Source organism: Osmia bicornis, chromosome 9, assembly GCF_907164935.1.
Source record: "Osmia bicornis bicornis chromosome 9, iOsmBic2.1, whole genome shotgun sequence".
Lineage (NCBI taxonomy): Eukaryota > Metazoa > Arthropoda > Insecta > Hymenoptera > Megachilidae > Osmia > Osmia bicornis.
Window position 1 is genome coordinate 3,593,831 of NC_060224.1, and position 25,694 is coordinate 3,619,524.

Genomic DNA, 25,694 nt, shown 5'->3' on the forward strand with positions numbered 1-25,694 from the left:
CTCGAAGAAGCGCGGAAAAATGTTTGCCCTTCGAGTTCCTTCTCCTCCCTTCTAACCTTTTATACAGCCCCTTTTACGCTTTTCGGCCTCTTTAAGACAGACCGACGATAAACTCTTGTTGATCAACCTGTTCCCTAACACGGATAGTGGCTTCACTCAAAGACAGGATCAATCTTTTTACGCAAATAACAACTTTCTTTCAATTCTTCTTCGAAATCAGAAGCATCGTTTAATTGATTTATTTACCACGAGCAAACCAAACATTTTTCACCGTCGATACTGTAATAACAGTTTGATTATCCGGACACGAGGAAAGTCCGACAGTTTGGACGATACCCTCTCTTTCTTTCTCTCTCTGTACAAAGTCAACTCATGAATCCCATCGAATCAAAGGGGAGAGAAAAACGCGTTGGTCCCTTTCGATGGAGGCCGGTGATTGGCTGCCAAACACCCTCTTCGCGATTCGTACCGATCGATCGGCCCCTCGTGCACCGGCTTCAATCACGGTTTTCATTAAGCCTCGCCGGTCAGCGAAGGGTAAGGAAGGAACGGTATCGAATAGCCGGTGTTCTCTGTGCGTCAACCAGATGAGAGTTGCCTCTCTATTTTCGACAAGAAGAAAGCTAACCGAAGATCAACTAAAAAAAAAAGGAAGGTCTTTTACGACGATAACTTACAGCAAGATTACGTCCATAAAACGATCGTTAATTTCCGGCTGGTTGTACAAAACGACAGCTTAACGAGGCAATTTAATGTTTCGCGATTATACGACACACGAGGATCCTTCGTCAGGGTACGTTTCGAAGGGTACATCTCGTATAATGAGCGATCGATAACGGAGAATATAATAAGAGGAAGAGGCTTCCAAGAACTGCGGGAGTGTTTCTTTGACAAAGAATTCTTGGCAACCGGTAATCTCTCCCCTCGGAATGCTAATTTGGATGGCATAGGAACGTGCCTCTGTCCCTTGCTCTTCGAGCCGCGTATTTAATTCGTTGAAATTCCCTTCGAGAGGATTTCCAGCTTCAATTTTGAGTATCGCCAGCGAACTGGCGGCACACGTGCTGGCGCTCGTGCACTCGCATCTGCTCGGAACGCGATTATTAATAGAGGCTCGTTAGAGTGACAAATCGCTTGTCAAAACGACGTGACACGCGTTGCTCGTGCGTTCGTTTTCTTCTCAACGATTCTGTATCGATCGACGAATCTCCGTGGATCCGTTTAATCGACCATCGAACTCGGTGTTCGCGTGATAAAGGGTTGATTTCTGTCGAGGGTTGCGTTCGAAAATGAGTTAGAAATGAAATATACAAGACGCTAGGCAAATGGCACTTGGAAAAATTGTTGAAAAAAACGCGTATTACTTTCCGGGAGACAACGACATCGTTCAGAAGGGTGCCCTCGAGGTTCGCAAGGAGGGAACAGGGGAAGAATCATTAAAAATCAGACTCGTGTAAGCGGACGGTAGGAAGAGTTAACGACGTCTTTGTGCCATCCTGAAAGCCAGCCGAGATCCATTTTTCATCGGCGTCAGCACGGGCCCGGGCTGGCGACCGTTTCCCTTTTCGGCAGGTTAATCATTTTTAAAGGGGGCGACCGCAGGTGTCCCAACCGCCGGCATACTCGTCGCGACCTTATATTAAACAGAGGTAGAGAGAGTTAGATAGGGCTGGGATGTTTCGTAGGCATGCGAGCCTACGACTTTCCGGCTGAGAATTAAATTTTCCGCGAGAGAAAGGGAAAATCACCCTCGCAGTGGGAGACAGCCGGCCTCCTGTTCGCAGCGCGCAATAATGAAAAGCCCTGGCACAATTTGCTTTGCATACGAGTGACATTTTTCACTTCTGTCAAGACTCTGACGTGCCCTCCATTGTTCCGTCTCTTTCCTTCTCTTTAACACTCGCACCGCCCGTCAGAAAACGAGCTTAAAAATCTTTTTTCAGAACCCACGCCTTATGCTTCCAATATTTATGTTACGCGTTAAAGGTTTATTTAACCCGGACGATCACACATTTCATCTCGGAACATTACGTTACCCTTTGTTTTTCTTCTCCGTTCCGCTGTCGCGTGTTTCACGGTCCACTTGACGAATGGACGAAATCATCGTCGTGACTTGGTTAGGCTTCTCTTCGAGGTCCGAGCCGAGGTAAATCCTGGATGAAAGGAGTCCAGGCACAACGAAGGTGTCACGTGTTCGCCATAACTCTTCGTCGCGACCTCGATGAATTTTCCTCGCTAATGTTGTGCCAACAAGCGACCGCGTTTTTCTCGTACGCCGATAAATTCGTCCCCCCTCCACGTGTCGTCGGTTATCGTGCTCTCTGTCGCATATTAATTATCATGACTACGCATGCTTCCCTGCGATAATTACTTTCTTTTTTGTCTCGTGTTTGCCGCACTGCGGTCACGCTCCCTGTTTGTTGCTGTTATCTAAATAATTATTACGACCTACACCGGACGATATATTGAAAGCGCGACGATCGATTCGCGAGACGAGCAAGAACGCGACGTCGCTGAAGGGTTAATTGAATTATTCGACGTTCCGAGATAATTATCCCAGGGTGACGAGGGACGAATCGTGACAACCGAAGAATAATGAAGCCCCGTCTTCGCGAGGACTCACTTATATCGCGTTCAAACTCCAACGTTTCTCAGTCAGTTAATTTCCGAGCGGTGTTGCGAATTCGAACGAGCCCCGGCTTCCTACACTTTTGTCGCAATTAAGCGTAATTTATTTACGGGAAGTTGGCTGGTGAGACGCTCGGAACGTCTTCACGGGAAGATGCCTTCGAGGGATTAGCGAAATCAAAGGTGCAAAGACTCGGAGGGATGATGTTCGATAAGCGTGGCGAAACAGACGAGGCGGAATCGGAGGGAAATTAATGAAACACCGGCAAAAGGGATGAACGGAAAAGGGAGGAAGGAGAGACGGTCGGACGACTGGGCTAACTAGAGGATCCTTTGAGTGTCTGCGAGTCGGGCTCAGCAGATCTGTAAACCAATCAGTGACGCCTCGTCGATACGGAAGGCTAAGTCGACGTAACCGGATCGCTCGACTAAACTGCTTACTTGATTACGGCCGTTAGTTAGCGCCCCGTGGTCGTTCGTCTGTGTCGCCTAGAACCCCTTTCCCTGAAATTCACATCACGTAGATCGGTCCAATTTTTCCTGTCCATCACCCGTCACCGCCATCCCCCTCCGTGCGTTCGGTTCATCGTTTTATTTGTATTTATATTCCTAGATAGGGTGATTGAAAATTTATGCTGAAAGGTAAACTTTGCCCGGGTATACACGCTCGTTCCGCGTTGAAAGGAAATACAAATTCTTCTCCTAGCACATTTCAACCCCCATAAGCGTGTCGCTCGCTACGACGCAGCTCTCAAAGTATACTCGTTTACAAATTACAACGTAAAAGGTTGGATGGCTCGGGTAATCGTGCACGTTACCGAAGAAAACAAGCACGGCGAAATGCGAGGACATTAGGAGAAAATGGAAGGTACTGAACGTATCGAGCGTACGTGCATAGGTTCTACTCTCGAGAGATTACGGCGGTGAACACGGCGAAGACAGGATACACAGCGAAGCTGACTACTAAATTTGTACTACGTGAATCCACACCGATACCTTGCTCTCGTTCCGCGCAAATACTCCCGGGACGAGTGCGGGGGTGGTCGAGTTATTCGATAGGTTCGAGCTTGGCCAAACAACGCCGGTCTGCACCGATTGTACGCTTTCCCTTTTCCCTCTTCGATTCGCCTAGCCGCCCTTCTGTCCCCGGGATTACCAGGATCCATCTATTGTAGTAATTAGTCGACCCGTGCTCGATTATCGACCCGGCATCGTTTGATCCGTCGAAAGCTGTCTCCGCCTCTCTGCGCTATCGTTCCTACGCGTTGCCTCCATTCGTACGCTATCGTTTGCGTTACCGACCAACCACCCGCCGCGATAAAGAGAATAACCCGCGCGTGTTTAGCCACGCGTTAATTATTTCACGTTTTCCCGTCTGCCCCGTGTTTGCCAGACGTCCAACGAACTGGCTGCGCTCGCGTCCCAAAACATTATTCTGCAACACGATTTACTCTTATTCAGTCACAAATATTTTCCTGTGTACTCGGTTTTACTCTTCATTTGCACCAAACGATATCAAACAGTGCTTTCGAGCAAACAATCACACCTACGATATTATCGCGGTAAGATCAAACGGAACGTGTATTTCATTATTGATAAAAGCGAGCATAATCATTAAGAAAATCTTATCAACCGTTGGAAATTATTTGCACTAACCTGAGAATTACCTCGACGAGCAAAAGGAACACAAACGAGGACAATGTTTAATCGTGACATTCGCCTATTTGAAAGTGGCTCGAAAATAGCGTATGACGTAACCAGGATTCCATCGTCTCGCTAATGCGACTGCCAGTCCCGAGGACTTTGCGAACAATCTTACAAACACGAACGTAAGATCTCGAGGAAAACATTATTGGTTAATATTTGCATTTCGGCAGGCCCGCGGCAGGGACAAGCAATCGGCGCGTGATTCATTTCCAAGCAGACGTTAATGACGTCGTCGTACGTGATTTCAAAAAATAAGAAAAATAAAAATTTGAACAAACTGTCGGTAACTTTCAATAAAGCATTCGACATGTCGAAATCCCCGGGGAATGCCGGGGAACGGAAGCTGTTTAACGAAAGGCAGCCCCGAAATCGAGGATCGGGAATGGCTGCACGCGGGTGACCCGAAACCCGTGGATTTATGCCGGGACGGCTCTAAAATTCCGTCGATCGAGGCCGCTCGGGCGGCGCGGCGTAACAACCCTTCGCCAGGCTATTCTCTCTGTTTCAGGGCGTTATCGCGGCTCCCGCAGGGAACACGGGAATCGAGCACAGGCCAGGCCCGCGGAGATTATCCGTACTGGGGAGCAGAGCACGCGGTGTCGAGACAATACCAGGATTTCCGTTCGCTCGATGCGCCTCCATTTTTCTCGATCCGATCCGTTCCCTTTTCCTAGTTACCGGCATGCGTGACTACACGGCTTGATCTCGCCGACAGGATTTCGACGCGGAGCCGGGGAATCTGGAACCTCGTCGATCGATCGGCAAGATTTGTCGGAAATGGAAATTGATGGATAAGAAACACGCACGGTGAATCATACGATATAAACGCGAGTTTCAAATGGAAATGTGTCATTCGCGCTGAAAGTTATGAGAATTCGTCTGTAGAACGATGACATTTGTTGAAAAGAATAATTGCCTTTACTTAGCAAGCCAGTTACACACAAAGTGTGAAATAACAAACTGTGTACACTTCACAGTCGACGATAATGTATGAAAATTGCAATCGCTAGAAGAGATGTGAATTGCAAGAGTAAATTATAAGGAAGCATCGCACTTGTAATTTTACTTGTAGAAATACGCGCGTAAAGTATTTAGTTAAAGTAAATTTCTATTAGCGAAAATGAAAAGGACGATGTTTTGAAATGAAAAATGGAATCGAATAAAAGTTTCAGATGATAAAATGTTACATTTGCCCTACGAAACGATCCTTCTCCCCATCACTCTTCAATCCGTATTTTTTTCTTTTTTACCATCCATGATGTATATCCACTCACGCGATTCAGGACGATGCTGGTACCTCGGCGCGAGTGTTTCAAGAATTTTTCACGACTAAATCTCCATAGGGGAAAGAAGAGGAGGCCGTTAAATCTTCGCTAGTGGATACTCCTGGACGAAGGCGAATGTCATTTTTCTCACGGAAAGCCGATGCCCGGTGCCATCGATATCACTCGCAGACTTTTGCAACTCGACGGTGAACAAACGCTCGCGTCAGGCTATCCTCGCGGACCGAGTCCACTTTACAGAGGGTGAATAATTCTCTTAGCGTTCCCTTTTCACCCCCTTTCGCCTCGGATCCTCTTAACATCAGGGTCCGAGGAGTATCTTCCAGTCGATCGATTTCCCTTGGAACGAAATCCGTTGCTTCTCACCTACGCGTCTCGTTGTTCCTCCATCGTTTATCTTAACCCTGTTCCCTGTTTCTTCTTGATCCAAAGAGATTTGCCGAGTCTGGCTTGTCTTTAGTTAAGCTTTTACTTACGACTTTCCTTTTGCAATACGATTTTCAATTACAAATTAATAGTGTATATTTTTTAAAGGAAACGTGCGGTTTCTTTCACGTATCAATTTGATAGGTACATAAAAAATATTTGTAAGCCAAGAAAGAAAGTAATCTTGTTCAGAAGTCTATCGAATTGTTCGTGCGATGTTCGTCCAGCAGAACGAATGCAATTTAGTCGATCGAGGATACTTGACGCACACGTTACTCGCATGGAACGGATGTAAAAGGTGCAGCCTGCAATTGCAGCTGACCAGCTGAGTCACTCAGCGAATAGGGTCAGAACGAGGACGAAGGGTGTGCATTATACGCGAGTCGGTCCGTGACAGGTACGAGACATCGGAACCGATCGTTTCTCGATATCGACTACCTCGTTACACGCTAATTGCAAAATGAAAATCGAGAAGCCGAGAGGGTGAATGCCGTGTTCCTATCTCGAGGCTAATAGAAACCTCGGTCGTTTCTTTGCACAAGCACATCCCCTTCGACCTCCTCGACGAGCAACGTATTTATCCTGTTCACGGTCATTATTTCCTTCGTCTGACGACGATTTTCTCCAACGAACCGCCGGAATCATTTTTCCAATCGATTTCCCGATCATTTTGGGAACGATCGACGGGACGGATTCGTCTCTAACGAGCCACTCGAAGAATCAACGGAAATTCCTCTTATTGCCAGACCGATTGGAGATATTTCTTTTTTTCATTATCATCCTCTATCGATCCGTTCACCGGTTTTAAGTAATTTAAACACAGAGACGGGTCTGGACGCGCAAACAAACACTCGTTCGTACGTTGATGGAATATTCATACGACGGGGTCGTATTTGCGTTTCACCAGGATTATCGTGGCCGTGTCGGTGGCCTTCGTCGAAACGAAGCTCCGGGTTCGGTTACTCAAGAAAATTCCTCGAAATTACCCTCTCGAGACTCGCGGAGGGAAACGTTTCGAAGCGGGGAGAAGGAGTTTGTACGTCGAAATGGTATTGAGCTCGAATGGCCTCGCGAGATTTGCTCGATGCTGTTTACCCGGCCTCTCTTTTTCCCCTTCGATCCCTTCTTTCCATTAATTAACCGAGAATAAATACCGAACACATACTCTTACAAACGTGTACGCAAAACGTTTCTTTTATCCTACCATTCGACCGTACTTACTTAATCCGAAGGATTTCTAATATTTTCTTTCGAGGCTACAAATCAGCCAAGTATCGTTATTATCATTTTCATGGCGCGCGATAAAGTCTGAAGAAACGGTGAGATTATGCAGATTCGCGGAAGGAGGAGTAGGTGGAGGGAGAAATTTCGCGAACGAATTTGGAGAGCATGCCACGTAGTAACCTGGTAGATTATTCCCCTTTGTTAGTTTACTTGTCGTGCAAGCTGTTATCGGGAGCGTGCCGTCGAGGGGGACGACTGCGAAATTTTCGCCAACCAACATGGCCGTTCCCCGGATCAACCCCTCGGCTAGGTCGATGCCGGAGTTACCCTGCGTAGGGTGACAGAGGCTTAGGATCCCGGGGACGTATTCCAGCCGCGTTTTACGCACTGCGTATATCATTATCGCGAGTTCATTTCTGCTCGGTTACCCCATTGACTTCGACTAAACGCCGGATCAAAGAGTAACATTCCGTCGTTAAACCCTGCCACCTATAATTCGGTCTTTGCGGGATTTCCTACGAGATCGTGATCGAGCTCCCGAGGGTTCCAACCTCTCTTTGTTCGCGCGATCATAAAATATAAGGCCACGATCGTTTCCGGAACGGCATATGGCGAGAACAGCGGAGGGAAGTGTTTCCGTTTCGACGGCCGATCGATGAATCTCCTAAAGGATTTTTTTTCATACAATCCATAAAGCTCGTATTTCAGCTTCTTGTTACACAGCAGACATTCTATTCGCTTATTCACACCGGATAAACACATCTTTGTATGAAAGGTTTAGCGATAAGCTTTGAATTTCCCACCCTAGTGCTTCAATTTACGCTCTTTCAAATTACTGCGGTACCTTCAGTGGCGTTCAGTGTTTCTCTCAATTTTTTTTTTTAATCGTTCAATCAAATTAAATTTGCAACCCCGGTGGCCAATGGGCAGCCATGAAAATAAACGCGTTAAAGCAACGCTCACGGAGCAACCCCCGCGTGAATCGCAATCAGACTGGTCATCGATGGAGTACCACGAGCGAAGGGGGGATGAAAGAGGGAATCAAGGTCAGAGGGCGGAAAAGCTCGCGCGCGCATTTTCACGACGATGCGGTCGTGCAGATGGGAGCGATCGAAAGCAGGGGTGAGTCGGCGGCCATGTCGGTTCCCAATTAAACAAATGCCTGGTAGAAACTCGAGCAACCCCTCGGGCAGCGCGGTGGATGCCTCTTTGTTTCTCTCTTTGTTCGATCCCTCGGTTCCCGGCTTATTCCTCTCTGTCCGACCGCAAAAGGGGGAATTTGGCGGGGATCGCACGTGTCGAGCAGCATGCGAAATTCGAGCCGGGGTCTGACTGGTACGCGAGAACGCACGCGTGTACGCGTTACACTCGACCTACCTTGCCGAATTGCCCGCGGCCCTCCGCGAGCGGATGCGCCGCTCTTGCGACACGCAGCGCGTGGAATATCTAATTAACCGAGAAATGGCGATTGCCAAAATCGCCTTCGGCTTCGGTTGCCTAAGTTTTACTTCGAGATCGAAATCAAAGGGGAATAAAAAATCTCTCGGTAAACAAATAAACGGTTTCTCCTCGAAGAAACCAACAACGTAAATACAATGTTTGGTACAGATAACCCTTCCTTCTCGCGAAGACCTGAAGCATCCGGAATCGAACGGCAACAACTTGTCGCAACGCGATAAACTTTTTATCTCTGCTGACCTTATCGGGAAAGTTTCTCCCGTTTTTCGACCAATTCGTGGCGAAACTCGCGACGTTCGAGGAGTCACGGACGAGAAGAACGATAGAAGGTCTCAGCATATTCGACTGGTCGGTCGAATTACATTAGGGGATCCAAATATTGGAGCACCTCTTCTGTTCCAGCCCGGTCAAACTGTTTGACTTAGCGATTGTTCTTGCTCGGACGTCGAACCGAGTCCCGTGCCGCAAACTCTGCCTCGTCAGCGACGGGACAACGCTTGCTTCCGCTAATCCCGAAAGCGGCTTAAGGCAAACACGCTTGCTTTCCCATGGGAATCTACTTTCCTTGCTTACCTGACAAAGATTCGACCGTGTAAATATCTACCACCTCTACACACGATAAAAATATTGTATCCTTGATTTTTCATCGAAATAATCAATTTATTCGCGTCATTACAATTCGAAAATCAATAATTTCACAAATGGAAACTTGGTCTACCGGAATTACTTCACTTTTTAGGACAATACTTTATGGGGATGCAGATACCCCTTCTGTTCCTAGCGTAGCCATCTTTGCAATAACAATCATCGTTACATCTCTACAAAACAGAAACGCCACGATAAAAATCCATTTACAAGAATGAACGAGCGAAATCGAGCAATTCTGAACCACAGTATAGACTCACGAAGTTCATGACTGGACATTGTTGACCTAGATTCTCGCAAGTAGTTTGACAAGCTGATCCGCACTGATACTCCTCGTTTGGCCTGTCACAGATTACTTTTTTGGCCAGTATGGCTAAAAATATCAAACGCAACGTTGTTACAAATCAATTGTTATACTTCGAATGATGGATAACTTACTGGAAAACAACACCGCCAAAGCGACGAACAACGCAAAAATAATCTTCATCGTTATTGTTTCGTGTCCTTCTGAACTAATGCGTGCAACTAGCAAACGGAAGCTTATATACGTTTCATGAATTCTTATCGTAGAACTGAATCAACCAAACGCATCAGAAATACAGGGCTACTGCAAATATGTGCAAGGCTACTTGGAGATCCCCTAATTTTCTTTATTATTAGCAGTCATAAAATTCCCGTTTCTCCGCATCTTTCTTCATGAATATTTTCTTTCTTCGCCAACAATCGTGAAACTCATGTTCGAAGAAACCCCCAAGTCCACGGGTACACGGTATTTTACTCGTTATCGAAGATGTTATTCCAATAACAATCGAAACAAAACGAAGATGAACCGCGTAACGGGAAAGCCCGTCGATACAAAGTTTCATCAGAGGGATTATCTCGTAGCTCTGCCTCTTTTCTTCTTCCGTCGTTCCACGAACTCCGGACATTCTTTAAAAGAAGAGCGACTGTCAGTTCGAAAGGTCGCGAACGAGATAATTAAAAGCGACTATCAAAGTGGTTGGTGATTACGAACTCGGAATGGATGCGAACAACGCGGCATTTCGAAAGAAAACGACGAGCAAAAGTTTGTAAACACTAGAATACGAAGAGGGAACTGGGAATTTTGTGGAAGTATTTCAAAGAAGGCTGTGCATACTCGCGCGCGGGAAATCTCTGAGTATCGTTAAACACGTGAGTCATGGATTATCTATGAACTTGCGTTCTATAAATGAAGTATAATTGATGAGAAGAGAACCGGCGATGTCCTCGAAACATACGATGGCCTTAGGTACACGTAACTTCTTATCGGAAATGAAAAATTCAACGTGTGTATAAATAGTTTCGAATAAACAATAAGTTCATCAACTTTTTATGTAATGTTAGAAAAAAATGTAAAATATTGAGAATATTGAGGGTTGAATTCCGTCAATATTATCGTTGGAAGTCTAATCAATTGAAAAAGAAACAATTTCAAATACTTAGATATTTTAAAATGCAAAGCGGTGATAGTTTTACAAAACATGGAAATCGAACGCAGTTAAGGCCATTTTTCCAAATGATATGTTCAAAGTAATATTTATTTAAATTATACTTCACCTAACCCAAGAAACGAATATGTTAAACACTCCTTATACTAAAAACAAAGGAGCCCCCATCACCCTGCATATCTAATTTGCATCAAGCACTACAGCAAAATACTTCAGAAGGTAAAATAATGGTAACTCGAGGAGGACCTTAACGGCTTTGAAATTTCGCAGATGTCACAAAGCAAAATGGTCGAATAAGTGAGTAAAATTAAAAGGTGCCCTAACAATCGTTCCCTCTCATCAACTACCTCACTGAAGCTGCTCTCAAGAAGAGAAAACGTTGGCCGCTGATTGGACGCGTTAATATCGGGTCAGTGTGTCAAAGCGGTCGTTTTAAAGGGGGTAAAATGGTGGTACAAAGGAGCCACGCTCGTCTCCTGTAACGGTGACGTCGCAGAGGGGTGAAAAGTGGAGCAAAGAGCGAAGGGTAGCGAGCAGGATGGAAGGAAGAAGGGAAACGACAGGCGAACAGGGTAACTCGAGGACCTCCAATCGTGTTTTCCGTCATCGTTGGCTGCTGGTAGTAGTTGACGAGAAAAGACCGACAAAACTCATATAAACGATAAAAAATAAAATATCCTACCAGACTCGATTCTTTGCACAGTAGAAAGTGATATAAAAAACAACTGAAATGTGAAAATTGAAGTGGAATGAAAATTCAAGATTGATTGCCAGCGCATGTGAAATTATTTCTTTCTATTCGACATCCCTTACTGATTGAAATATTAAAATTTTAATGTTTACTGTCGTGCCAGGCACAGAAGGGTGCAGAGGAACATGCAAGCGTATTTAGGACGGTCCTCCACTTGTAATTTGCCCCGCGATAATTTCTGGTTTTCTAAATTAATTCCCACCTATTTTTCAGGAATTCACCATTAATCTGTACGTATTCTTTTCAAGTATGCATCACTAAATGCACCTGTAAAGTTAACTACTTAAGAAACAGCATTGCTGCTTGCGTGTTACTTGAAGAATGTTAAATTCCTTCTCGTTTGTGTTCTGTTAAGTTAATAAGCTAATTGAGCTAATAATAACGCTCAAATTAAAATTTTTCAAATTTATCGTGGTTGCATTGTTCTCTCCGAGGCAGTTCTTCGAAAACAATCAAGAAATACTGTTTTCGTGTTATTCAACGTTACATAAGTTAATATTTATTTTCTTCTAATACTACGATTAATCGATTTGCCTCTGGCCGTCGTTTTTATGATAAAAATCGTCAGCACACGTCACTGTGAAATGTAGATAACCATCATGCGAAGGAGGTATAAAAGACAACCACAATGCGTAAATCTGAATAAAGTAAAGTTTTAAGTTTACACAGTATGTCTCGTACAGGAGTAATTGTTTTTCTTTTAATAACGATAATTGCTGGCGCATGTACGATTAATTTTTCTTATTCAATGTATCACGACATACCTTATCAATTGTGATATTAAAATTTCAATGTTAACAGTGACGTCAAGCATGGGTGGCTGTGGAAAAAACGAAGAATGGTCACAGTGTAATGGACACTGCAACAACTATTGCAACTCGGGACCTGTTAGTTGCATCACGGTAATTGCCCATTTTTTAAATCAATTTTGATATGTTTTTTTCACGAGTTCGCGATTAATTTGTACGTTTTTTTTAGCAATGCATCTCTGGATGTCATTGTGCACCTGGATACGTAAGAAACAAAGATGGTGCTTGTGTTTTGCCTGAAAATTGTTAAATATCAAACAAACAATATATCGTTTTAATAACGCTTGAATTAAAATATTTTGAAAAAATCCTGGTTGCCTTATTCTTGCTGAGAAACGTGTGCTTTCAGTCGTGTAATAATATGTAAATGTCACTTGTTCAAATGAACAACGAGAGAGACCAATATGATGTAACTGCAATGACCCAGCGGAAGGTCACGACTATAATCTTACGATAAAGTCGTCGTAATACTCACGAATCGATATTATCAAATAAGAACAAACGTTAAATCGTATCAAAAAATATAATAGTATCATATTAAATTGTTACGTATCAAATAACTGATTTCGAAACGTAAAAGTACCTAAAAATAGCACTTACAGCACGTCAATTTGAAGTTTAAAATTTAATAAAAAAGACTACATAAACAGTTCATCAAGATTATTTACACAAATAGAATAACTCTATATTGCAACAAAGAATTAGCGTATGTCCCATCACCAAACGCCTATATCTCAAAATTCACTTAGTTTGTATTAAAAATATTGATGAAACATTTATGTAGTCATTTTTATTAAACTTTAAGTTACAACTTGACCTGCTACAAGTGTGATTTCGCGATACTTTTATGTCACCAAATAGTGTCTAAAGCAATGCTCCAAATTTCTTCTTAAATTCTTCAAATGCAAACAATTACCATCTGTAACTGCAAAGAGATCCCTGCGAATATTTCTGAAGTTGGTGAAAATTAACGGAAATACAAAATGAGTAAGTGTAAAATGGTTCGAACGAGCGAAGACAAAGGCACCCATTGATCGTTCAAGAAGGTCGTTCGCGAAATGAACGAACGTCCTAACTTCCTAGTTTGCCAGTAATATTTCTTTGACGTATGATTTACTGGACAAGAAGAGGAGGTAGGAGAGGAAGAAGATGAGCAGAGAAAAAAAAGGAACAGAGAGGCGGGAGATCGTGTACAGAGTGATTTCGTAAGACCGCTATATAAAGGCTGGAAGATGGACAAGTTTTAGTCAGTCAAGTTTTGAGTCCAGAAACTTATTCAAGAAACAAATCAACAATGTCCCGCACTTTGTTCGTCCTGTTCGTCGTTTTGGCGTTGTTCTCTATCAGTAAGTATAACACCTGTCGATGACTAAACCTCGCGTGATTCTATTTAATTGACAAACCCCTAAATATCTAAAGGGAGTAACCTGGATTCCCTACATTTGAATATTTTGTCCTAATTTTTTTGACGAACTATTTTTAATTGTTTTCATTTCTAAGTTTTGTATTATCCTTGAAGGTTCGTACGCTCAGCAATGTGGAGTGAACGAGGAGTTCAAGAGCTGTGGATCAGCCTGCGAACCCAGTTGTGCTAAACCAAAAGTCGACATTTGCACCATGGTTAGTATTTCAATTTTTCATTAAATATATGAGTTTATTACATATTTTCTAAATGAAAAACATAATTGCATAAAAATCACGATTCATTATATTGATTTTGTACATTTCCTACGTTCATCTTTTGATTTTTTATTGATTTCCAGCAATGTAAGATTGGTTGCCAATGTAAAGATGGATTCGTGAGAAGCGGTGATGGGCAATGTGTTCTAGAAAAAGACTGTTCAAACTAAAGCCTTCGTTAACTGCTTCTCTATTACGTACTTCCTGATTTTTCTTATTTATCAATGATGTCGATCTTCTAACCTTTCGGAGCTGATTCAGCGCAAGAAATGTACCGATAATAAAAATAAACTGGTGTTGTGAAATCTTACTACTTTGTGTATTTATTCATTACGAACTGTTTATTCAATGTTTGATTCGTTTATAGAGGGGATTAAAAGGCGTAAAGAAAGAAAATAAAGTTGTTCGGTTATGTAAAAATTCGCAACTGTTCAAATACAACTAATTCTACTAAAATTATTACGTGTTTTCGTAAGATCGTTATGATACATTGATTTCGAGAGAAGAATTCGTGTCTCCAACAAAGATACAATTACCTGGTTAAAAGAATAAAACCGCGGATATGTATTAGTTAATTTGAACAATGATTACACGTCGGTGTAAATAAAGTATTCGCGGTATAAAAAGGAACCGGCAAGAAAATTGCATCGCATAATAGGCGATTGCGTTGAACTTAATTGATGCAGCATAATTGTGAAGAAAATGAAATTGATAACTCTGACGACTGTTACTATATTTCTACTTTGTCTGGCATGTAAGTGCATCTTTTCTCTCTTCACTCGAATCAAAAGCAAAGAGTTGCAGCGAATTTTCATTGAACGCGTTAAAAAAGAAAATTGAAAACACCAAGAAAACATATTCTTTCAGCCGTTCCAAATGGCGTACTCGCTTCCACTACAGAAGCAGTAACATTGTGCACTTCCACACCCGGTAAGTCTTTCTAACTCCTAAAATATTTCACATTTATTTAATTGTCGATTCCCGTTCAGCTCCGATCACGGAAAATTCAATAGAGTGCGGCAAGAACGAGGAACCCACAGACTGTGTTTCTTGTAACCCAACGTGCAAGGAGCTTTCTCCAGGAATTTGCCACGGACCGGTGAGTAAAGTGAAAGAAGCAATTTGGAAAATTCCATTAATTATCGTTAATTCCACCGTAGAAATGCAAGCCAGGTTGCAAATGTAAAACGGGATACTTCAAAGACAGTGAAGGAAATTGTGTATCTGTACTTGGTTGCATCATGGATAACATACAAATTGAACGTGAGTAATAATCAACCAAGTTTTCTAATTATTTCATGGAAAAGGAGAGTAAAATATTCCTGATAATTTCTTTTTCTTTTCTAGTTTCTCAATGGGAATTATCGACGGTAACCGCTCAGGAATAAAATTTCAACGCGTCTTTGGTCTCTTCTCAACGATTCGCACGTTTTGTAACAGATTACAGAAAATATCTTCAAAATAAAAAAATTAAGTTTGAATTCAGAGAAACGAGTGCTTTGATTTATTTATCCCATCTTGTCTCCCAGTTTGTATACACAACATACATGTACACCTCGAATTGAATGCAGTCAATCGCATTAATTTAAGCAGATCTTGAACGATGTCAAAGTGCGCGGCCTCCCAATCGGATCAAAGCTCGTTAACAGTTCGATGTGCGTCCCAAATATGTTCTGATAACGCTGTTATCACGCGACACGTAATACGTTCAAAGACAATTTGAGAAAAAATATGTATGTGCTCGTTATTGCGGAATCGAACAATTTTAGAAACTTTCCACCTTAATTGCATTGATTTCTATCTGATAACCGAGTGGTTTGATTAAGAGTTGATTAATCGACTCGAGTGACACAACTCGATTCGACACGATAAACGTTTTTAAAATCACGTTTCTTACCTCAGAGACTTTCGAATCTCTCAAAAATTCAAATCACAGAAAAAATTCTGCGGTTCGTCGAACGAAGACGCGTTTCTGAGAACATCTTAACCGCGAGTATTCGAGCAAACAGAGCAAAGTCAACCGAACGGCGAACCCGAGGACATTCGTAACAATGATTACCGGTATTTGCGAAAGATAAGCACTCCTTAGATCGTGGTTGGCGTGACCTATGATCAATTAGGTTGAAAACGAGGAATACGTAATTACATAATTAAATGTATCGTTAATTATTTTGACCCTAATTTACCAATATTACCTAAGAATTTCTCTGAAATTGAACTTGAAATATTAAAAAGCTAAGTTCTTCTCAGAAATCTAAGACACACTCATACGAAAACTTCGTGGAAGCATTTTCCCAGGGAGAAAGTTTCCACTTGAAACGCGATAAAGAAATAAAAAGATTATCACGGAATTGCAATCGTGCAAGTTCAGAGACATAAAGTACACGGTGTTCGTGTTGCATCAGTCCCCGTCAATCAATCGTTATTTACTTGTTGGTCAGTCGGAAAACAAGATATCAATCAGGTAACTGATGAACGATCGTCTGAAGTGGCGGCCGTTAATCAATGTGAATCAACGCGACGAAATCGAATGGTGGGACGTAGAAATTAGAAGTAGGTTCTACTTGAAAAGTATAAAAGCCGGACAACATCAACAGATAACCATCATTCAGTAAGAATCGAACGAAACGAAATTCAATTATGTCTCGTGCAGCTATCCTTCTCCTGTTCGTCGTAGCAATTGCTTACACCAGTGAGTAGTCAAAAATAAATAAAATATTCTGTTACAAACACCTATGTTTCGATAACAGAATGTACTTATTTTTATTTGAATTGTCGTGTCTTTGGTTTGGCCAGAGAAATTGAAATCAAGGTATCTAATAAATTTGGTAATTTATTGCAGGTGCACATCCTCCACAGAGCGAGGATTCTGACAAGTGTGGTCCTAACGAAGTATTTAACAAATGTGGTTCACCTTGCCAGGACACCTGTGACAAACCAGCCTCCCGTATTTGCAGTTTGGTTAGTATCGAAACTCCATACAACTTTTAGATTAATTAATTCTCTCTAGAGATTACTTCAAACGTGTCTGTGTGATTTTTGTTACAGGAATGTAAAATTGGTTGCGAGTGCAAACCAGGATACGTGAAGAATAAAGAGAACAGGTGCGTCCTTACTCGTGACTGCTGAGAGAACTCGGGACATAAGATCGAAGATCAAGATTTAGATTAAGTTCAGACGTATCCAACAGTTATGCACGATAGACAACTTCCTGCGTACCGGTGTAACTTGCATTTTTATTTAGCGATACACGCTAAATGTCTGTGACTAATACAGCTTAATTTTGTTAAGCTTAGTCACTTGAATGTTGATATAAATACTTGTACAAATTTGATAATTCTTCTATCTTAATGTATAATTGTGAAAATAAATCATGACCGATTAACATATTACAAAAAGAGTTATTAATCCTTCCATAACACAAAGAGGTTCGATATAAATAAAAAGCAATCAATGAAATATGAGATTAATTTGAGGCAATATTAAACAGAAATTGTTATCGCATTCAATTTATTGATAATCCATCGAGTTTATCAGCCTTTTGTTCGCAACGTGGACGTTTCTATAAACTTCTTTCAAACGCGTATAAAAATATTATCTCAAAAGCCGATCGATTATCAATCAATCATCCGTAACAATCAATGCGATTACAAAGAAAGCTTTCGCTAATTGAACAGAATCGAACAGCGACCTGCGAATCGATTTAATTTGACGTACGTCGTGCCAATAGGTGCTTTGTGTCCCTTTAATCCTCCACCAGTGATAAATTCGCGTTAAAATTAGAGACGGTTGAGTAGACATAGCTGACTCATCCATTCTATGTTCTCGTGTCTTTAAGCCAGATAAGTACAACATGATTCACTGATAATATCATTGTAGATAACGTTCGTGTGTTTCATAACACACCTTAAAATGAATCAAACGTTGAGATTGAATTTAAATTGCTCTCTTAACGACCCGCCATTCGAACGCTGCAATCGCATTATTTCGATCAAACGCAACATACAGAGAAATAATTTCAAATAATTATTAGTGCTTGATCAATTTATTTTCTCATCGGTACATATTTATGTGGTAAAACCTAATATTCTGCCAAAGATTAACAATTTTCACGTAAGACACATTGGTTCGCAGCATTCCTGAAATATCCGTCTTTGCAGAAACAGCCTACAACGCATTTCTAAACAACAGAAGATAGAAACATTGAAAGACCATTAGCTAAATGATAGAAATTAGATAAAAGGTTTGTTGATACTAACAGCGATGCACTGTTTTGCTGGAGGTACCCCGCATTTAAGTGGGCAAGAGGTTCCACACGTTTTGAAAATTTCGTCACTAGGACAGAGCGGGACAGGTCCCGATATACCGGCATAGCTCACTGTATAAATGAACAAATTAGCTACCAAACGTCTGAACAAGAAAATATGAACGATACTTACAGCTAATGCACGCAATAGCAACGAACAGAAGAAGCACAGAGAAACGAGGAGACATTTTCGAATATAGGTATTAGAGCTTCTGAAGAAGTTTGAGAGCATTCTTAGAATCGACAACCTTTTATACATAAATTCTTGTCCTTCAAAGCCTACGTTACACTCGATATCGTTTTATCAGATTTATGTTTTTAAGTAATTAATTTTGATTGGAAATTATAAATAATCGAAGTGTAAACACTACACTATTCACGAGTGGTCGGTAATCTTAACGTGACATCCAAGTGTTCTGTGTTAAGTAATTTAACATTGAACGTTGAAAAACACGAACAAGTAGTGTTGAATTAGTGTACAAAATTCCTCTCGAGACAGAGGGTCCAGAGTGTAAGTAAAAGGTTTCTAAAAAGATTGAACCGAAATTCCAAATCGTCCTGAGTTGTTAATCTTCAAGGAAGCTAATTAAATCATTAATTGGCAGGAGTTACAATGTGACCAACGATGAGCCAACAAAGTGGATCAATTATTTACCGACAGAATAACGAATAGAGCGTAACAGGAATAGTAGAACGTAACGTGATTTCTACGACATAATAAATTCATCGATGTGCAACCGCGTTTATCAAGGGTTGATGTTGAATTATCGGTGCGCAGCCATGGGTTAATGTTGCGCAGAGTAAACTTCTGTGCCAGCCAGCTTGTCTATTCGGCGTTGCTCGCGTGTACACGCCAGTCGGGTAAACGGGTTAATCCTCGGAAACGTGACTTTTCTCGCGTAACCAAACGATCCTAGTTGTTCGCCAGCGAATCTTGCTAGCCGTTAAATAAATTACCATCCACTTCTCGGGCCGCGAGCCGTGAAAACGCTGCCGGCAGCGAAAAAACAGGGCTAGCCTTGGCGATCCAATTAAAAGTTTCCGGAACAATTGAAAAGCGAGTGATTCGATGAACCGAGCCGCGATCGTTAGGTAACTTTTTTAACGAGGATTCGCGAGAATCGCCGACCCACATAAACAATCCGTTCGATAAATCTGCTGGTTCTCTCAAATTATTCCCGACAGTCGACGCATCAATGTCGCGGGAAAAACGTGATCCCCAACTATTCGAGTTCGCACTTTTCCCGCAAATCTCGGCTTTGACGATCAAACAAACCGAGGACAAGGTATCCCGATCGTAAGGGGAACGTGACAGATACTGGATCCTAACCACGTGCGACCGGTTTCATCAGCGACTTTTCCAGCACAGTCTTCGAGGACCCTCGGGGAGAACTGAATCGTCAGCTTCGAAAGAAGGAAACGAGGGAGACGATGGCAATACCGAGCGAAATTTCCTGGTATATTCCGGCGAAACCGGCTTCCTTTACGGCTGGATGCTTCAATATGTTTCGCGGATAAAGCAGAACGTCCGACGTTCCTGGACGATGATAATACACTTTTCCAAATGGATCTCGGGACTATTGTCCAGTGGACGCGAATGGAATCACGGTGATCCCGCGGAATCGAGCAACACGATGTCGAGGGATTTTCCTTCCTTACAGTATTACGAAACCTTCCAGGATTTTAACCCTTTGCGGACGACGAACCCTTCAACCAAGTCCCTACTGTCGCAAGGGAGGAAACCTATAAAACTTATTCTGAATTTCTTAAATCGCTACGTCTTCTTACGAGATAGTAGATCGTGCTGGTTCGATAAAGGCAGGAAAAACCACGTAACGTCATTTTCCACGGGACCGAGAGTGTCTATAAATTATCCTTGCCTCTAACGGTCCATTTACGAGCGAAAATTTCGACGTTCCAAAGTCTGAACGACCGAGTCACCGTCGCGGAAGGCGATTTATGGAAATCGAAAACCTCAATAAACGTAGCAGTCGCAAATCTTTTGAGGAACGATCGTCTATCTTGCGTCTAGACGTTCACCTCCGAAGATGTAGCATTATCTTCGGTACGTTCGAACCCTCTTTCTTGAGTTCACGAATCTTTCGGTAACGATAATCTGCATCGATAATAGATCGACGATTAACGACGAATTTTCCCTACGAAACGAAGAATTGTGCAATTGATTGAATAGAGTCCGGCTGCATTTTCAGGACAACAAGATAGCGAATTAGGAGAACGATTAGATAAGAGGCGCGAATTGCTTGACCTATCGTGGCGCGGCGCTCTTTTAATTAACTAGACCGATAGACTCGATTGATTGCCTTCGATTGTGCTTAATTACTATGCAATGTGTTGATCGGTGAAGGGGATTCGCCTGGTCGTAGACGACCCGGTGTACACTGCGCGATCTAATCAGTCAATTGCTAGGAGTATACTCGGTCATTGTGTTCTCAAAACGCGCCTCGAGTATGGCAACTACCAAAGAAACGATAATAGAGGTTTTCAATAAAAATATCTTTGGAGATAATTGATTACGTTCGCCAGAAGAGTTGAATAAACATTCTGAAACTTTCGCCATAGGTGGCTTACAATAAACATCGATTGATGTATCAATCTTGTAGCACGTTTCTTATCATTATTTCTGCTTTTCATTCTGATGGAATGTTTCCAGTATAATCTTACTGACAATTTTCGAGTAAATACGAGTCGTTATCGATAAGCGAAACGAACCTACGCCTATAAAAATTGGATCGCTCGATTCCAGTCGCGTTTGTACACTAAGAGTGTTGAAATTGTGATTGTCTAAAAAAGTGTGGAAAAACTAGAAAGATTGATGGACCATTTTGGTAGACGGCAATCGAAGCACGAAAGCTTGTAACGCGAAAGCAGATTGCCTCGATCCAATTGAATCACCGAAACCTCGGACAGCCTCTGTCGCTCCCTAAGCCTAATATTCCAAATGGTCGACGAAACTTACGTGTCCTCGTTCATTTTCCTACGGTCGGACCGTAGGATCGTCGTTTAATCGTCCCTTTTCCCGCGTTCCTAGCTCGTATCGTGTCTAACGGTGGACGAAGCCACCCTTCCTCCTTCAAGACGATTTACCGCGAAGAAAAGAAGTTGCTCGACGCTCTGCGGGACAGATTCCTCTCCATTACGGAGATTGAGCTCGTTCTCGCGGACAAGCACTGGTCGATACAGAAAATTACGGGCCGGTGAATGCGTTTCAGGAACGATCCGGCGAAAGCTTTCACGAACGTCCATGGGAAATTAACCATGGGAGGAGAGGAGTGGGAACGAGGAGCGGTTCGTTCGCTACACCCTCGTGCGAAAGGGTTGCTTTTCACCTGTGCGATACCAGCTGCCTGCTAAAATATCAGGCACGCCTGTTCCACGTTGCCAGGGAAACACGCTCGTGTACGCGTCTGCATCGTCAAGGGGATCCTCTCCAGTGTCCATCCACGATGCCCACTCCACAGCCCATGAACGTACGATCTGCCATTCGTTCGTTCCGAATTAAGCATTTGGAAAATTGCATTCCTTCGATAGCGAGGGAATTTCAGGCGTAGATTTTCCGATTGCTTTCTTTCACAATAGTTCTACTCTTTCGATCGTAGATTAAAGTTAGGAAAAATTCTCGATTATGCAACGAGTAGTACGTTGACTTTTCTTTCTCTTCTATGCAAGCCAATCGAGTCGATTCGCATGCAACGCGCGAATTCGCCCGGCTAACCGTTCCACTTCGCATAAAAGATCGGGATAGAAGCGTTTACCGTGACGCTGCTCGCTCGATCCTCTCGCGATGCAATCGCGCCGCGTACCTGCACGTATCTCGCGGCGAACGCGAACCACGTGCATCCTTGAGCTGCTTCGAGGTTCGTGAACCTGCCGTGCCGTTGCCTCTCGACGAACACGCAAATCAAGCGACCGGTCGAATTACAAATTGACACGAGCGAGCACGATGTGAACGGGCAACGAATGGCTTTAGCGAATTGCCAATGAAACGCACGCCACGAGATCGTCGTAAACACCTCTTGAACGATACGCCTCGAGTTACGACCGCCCGGGGACGATCTGTTTACGTAAATCGAGGCCGAATTTCGATTCGAGAGAGTGGAAATCAATGACTATTGAAATCATAACTGTTAAGTTCGTTTGCGAATCAAAGGGCTGCTTTTGAAACAGGGAAATTTATGATCAATTAATTAATTATCTTTAACCCCTGAAACGCGGAACCTGGGTTAATTGTAAGCCAAAATTACAAAACATGTATAAGGATTTTAAGTTAAAGTTCAATGTATAATTTTTAAACGAAAAAATTTAGAAAATTAAAATAATACGGAATACGGAATTAGATTAAAATCGAGGCTCTCTCCATGGTCCGCCGTCGGAGGGTTAACGCGCAAAGGTCGTAAATTGATCGAAAACGATCAATGGGGGAACGGTTAGGTTCGGTAAGCGAGGAACAGAGTAATTCTTCACCCGGAGGCCTCGAGCAACGATCGATTTATCGCTAAACAAGGAAGTTAGCAGCGATCGTGGCCACCGGTCTGACATTTTCGCAGCCTTTCACCGTGTGCAACGAGCCACCGTTCAACGATCTCGAACGTTTCCATCCAGAATGGAGTCCAAGGACCGCGCGATTCGACGTCTGATTGCGCAAGATTGCGCGTGTCTAGTCTCCTTACCGTAACGGTCAATAATCTATCGCCTCATCTCGTTAGAGAAGAAGCTCGTGAAAGGAGAACGATCCTTTTCTTCGTCTCCTTTTTTTATTTTTATTTCATTGAACAAGCGAACTTCTAATCGTTTGAAATAATCACCATTGAAATTAGAGATCGATAATGAACGCGAGGAGAGTGGTGAACATTCTAAATCTAAACATTCGAAGATTGAATAGACTTGGTGAGACGATGATTCGGAGAATCGGATAGGAAGGAAGAGCGCAATTTTGGCTACGATTCGACCAACTGGCCGTCGGGCCCGGAAACCGCAGCAGCTGCGGCAATCCGGTACGCAATATGCGTCCACGAATCTTCCGAAGGCACGGCGACAGCTCGCAGACTCTTGCGAAACAACGGACCGAACGAAATTAAAGCACGACCGCAGTTGCCGAGATTAAAGGTTCTCGAATAAACCAGGCAACCCTCGATCGACAGATTAATACCTTTCTTTGTCGTCTTACAATTCCAAGCTTGGTAATCGTTAGAAATTATTAGAAGAAATAAAATTTTAAATTTCTGATTTTGAAGTTCCGAACTACAACATTAAAGTTTACCAGTAGGTAGAGTTTTTAATCCCCGATTATAGAAAAGCCTCGTCTTACAAGCGGCGAACAGAGGAAAATTGTCGATACAAGTGGAAAACAGGGAAAGTGGAAAACGGTGGGCAGGAGAGCAAGCACGCCGGTAAATCCGTCGATTTAACTTTGCTCGACACTCCGTTCCCGGTAGAAGCCCTTCTCCTCTCACGGTGTTCGCTCTCTTTCCGCTTGTCCCGATGAACCAGTGAATCCGCGAAGAAGAGAGGGAGCATCATCCCCCGTTAATGCCGAAGTAATGACTGGGGTGGCAACGTTGAAGGACCCTCGACGAGTCGCCATTGCCAGTGCTGCCAGCTAACACTCCTCCCTCCTTCTCTCGCCCCGCACGCCACCACGATCCAGCTTTTCCATGGGGGGTTGGACGACACACGACGCGTAGTTTAGGACCTCCGTGTCAATCATGGCCAGCGGGGGTTCGCGTTCGCCCCAGAATCGAGGGGAGAAAGGAAAAAAAAAATCTAAAATCGCCGCCCCAAAATTCTGAAGGCCGTTCGAATGGAGACTGTTCCATTGTTGCGTATGCTCGAATAATTTCTCCTCGATCCGCGTCGTTCTTCTTTCGCGCCATTTTCACGCCTGGCTATTCGATACGTTAAAGGATCCGTAAATCGGTGGCACGCAATCGGTGAGAGTTATCGCGGTTTCGCGTCCTAACGGCGTGTAATAACGGGCGAAATGGACGATAACAAAATCCATAAAACGGGTTACACCGCTATTCTAGATTCCAGGAACAGTTCCACCTGCCCCCGGTGCGTCCAGGATCCTATCTGTCTCGGCGGCTAGGAGCCACGATCCTAATCGTAAACAACGGTATGGCCGATCGGCCGCCATTAAGCCGCCGCCCGAAGGGAGCTAAAGGGCTGGTCCGCTCGTTTCAGCTCCTCCATTTCCGGTTGCTGGAAAGCTTCGCCCTTAAGCGATCCACGCGATGCTTCCCGAAGAAAGGAGGATCGTTTATGCGGCTGGCGTGAAACGATTTGTGAATTTTCCCTGATATTCGATCGTTAAGATATCATCGGGAAATCACAGGGTACGATAGGGAAATGTGGCCACCGGTGATGGTCGAAGAAACGATTATTTAATATTTCGATTTCAAACTAACCACTTTCCTTGGCGTCTACGAGTCAGTGGAACGCTTTCCACGCTACGACACGGTTCACTTGTGTTCCCTGTGGTCGATACCGATCGTGTAATAAAGTTGCCGAAATACAGAAGAGCTAAATGGTCGAACGAGTTGGCAGCTTAACGAGACATACGACTCCGTGTCACGGAAAGTCGCGAAACGCAGCCGATAAATCCGTGCCACGTGGCAATCCGTACGATCTAAGAAGAAATTAGCCGGCACGCGAAAGCCCTGTAATTACAGCGGCAGCCTTACCGATAATAACACCAACGCCGATCGATCGCGTCACGCCGAGACACCGGGTAATACAAAAATTAATGGCGCGTTTCCTTCGAAAGTTTCGATCGAAGAAAGCTGGAAGGAAGATAGTGAGTCACCTCTAATCGAACGGTAGGAAACCATCTGTCTCAGGAAACCGATCTATCTCATTGATATAGGAGGCCGATTTTCGTTGCCCTGTATTTCCCTCGACGATGTATATTCGAGGCTAATGGCGAAATGAATTTAATGGAGGTAACTACGAGACGCGTAACCAGACATTAGCCGACACCGTTATAATTTGCGGTTGTCTTTCTTCCGGCTGACGTGCAAGCGGCACTTTATGGAATTGGTCCCGAGATAAATGGCGATCGCAATGATTTGTACGCTTCGCGAGTGGCCACGAGCTTGCAGAACAACAATGCTTTCTCTCCGACTCGGAAATTCATCCATCGACGCGTTAAAACAGCGAGTAAAGTCAATTTTCCCTTGAATTTCTTCCACGGCTCTCGAATTCGAGCCGAAGAGCATCAATCTCGCGGGAATCTCCTTTTACCGAGGGAAAACGCGTTCACGAGGTATCGTCCTCGAATCCAGACAGCGG

General features: G+C 43.3%; 6 protein-coding genes and 1 long non-coding RNA gene across 7 annotated transcripts in view; 4 read left to right on the forward strand and 3 right to left on the reverse strand.

Moving 5' to 3' along the window:
- Positions 1-2,047: 2,047 nt before the first annotated feature.
- LOC114878303 overlaps positions 2,048-25,694 on the reverse strand; it is a 49,994-nt gene continuing 26,347 nt past the window's right edge. The window contains exon 4 of the long non-coding RNA XR_006829684.1: positions 2,048-2,321. This is a non-coding gene — a long non-coding RNA (uncharacterized LOC114878303). The remainder of the gene's footprint in view (positions 2,322-25,694) is intronic.
- Positions 9,366-10,147, reverse strand: LOC114878296 (inducible metalloproteinase inhibitor protein-like). Its single transcript, XM_046287133.1, has 3 exons — positions 9,810-10,147; positions 9,632-9,744; positions 9,366-9,544 (listed from the first exon to the last, which is right to left on the reverse strand). The coding sequence occupies exons 1-3, from the start codon at positions 9,856-9,858 to the stop codon at positions 9,455-9,457; spliced, it is 252 nt and encodes an 83-aa protein (XP_046143089.1). The 5' UTR covers positions 9,859-10,147; the 3' UTR covers positions 9,366-9,454.
- LOC114878301 (chymotrypsin inhibitor-like) lies at positions 12,207-13,177 on the forward strand. The gene is made up of 3 exons (XM_029191933.2): positions 12,207-12,316; positions 12,393-12,493; positions 12,570-13,177. Exons 1-3 carry the CDS (start codon positions 12,262-12,264, stop codon positions 12,648-12,650), a joined length of 237 nt encoding a protein of 78 aa, XP_029047766.2. The 5' UTR covers positions 12,207-12,261; the 3' UTR covers positions 12,651-13,177.
- Positions 13,635-14,390, forward strand: LOC114878300 (chymotrypsin inhibitor-like). Its single transcript, XM_029191932.1, has 3 exons — positions 13,635-13,746; positions 13,920-14,020; positions 14,164-14,390. The coding sequence occupies exons 1-3, from the start codon at positions 13,695-13,697 to the stop codon at positions 14,248-14,250; spliced, it is 240 nt and encodes a 79-aa protein (XP_029047765.1). The 5' UTR covers positions 13,635-13,694; the 3' UTR covers positions 14,251-14,390.
- On the forward strand, positions 14,483-15,571 carry LOC114878295 (venom peptide BmKAPI-like). Its single transcript, XM_029191926.2, has 5 exons — positions 14,483-14,834; positions 14,948-15,010; positions 15,070-15,179; positions 15,241-15,343; positions 15,428-15,571. Exons 1-5 carry the CDS (start codon positions 14,783-14,785, stop codon positions 15,466-15,468), a joined length of 369 nt encoding a protein of 122 aa, XP_029047759.2. The 5' UTR covers positions 14,483-14,782; the 3' UTR covers positions 15,469-15,571.
- Positions 16,529-17,472, forward strand: LOC114878299 (chymotrypsin inhibitor-like). The gene is made up of 3 exons (XM_029191931.2): positions 16,529-16,772; positions 16,923-17,041; positions 17,129-17,472. The coding sequence occupies exons 1-3, from the start codon at positions 16,721-16,723 to the stop codon at positions 17,207-17,209; spliced, it is 252 nt and encodes an 83-aa protein (XP_029047764.2). The 5' UTR covers positions 16,529-16,720; the 3' UTR covers positions 17,210-17,472.
- Positions 18,107-18,607, reverse strand: LOC114878298 (chymotrypsin inhibitor-like). Its single transcript, XM_029191929.1, has 3 exons — positions 18,520-18,607; positions 18,340-18,458; positions 18,107-18,260 (listed from the first exon to the last, which is right to left on the reverse strand). Exons 1-3 carry the CDS (start codon positions 18,572-18,574, stop codon positions 18,180-18,182), a joined length of 255 nt encoding a protein of 84 aa, XP_029047762.1. The 5' UTR covers positions 18,575-18,607; the 3' UTR covers positions 18,107-18,179.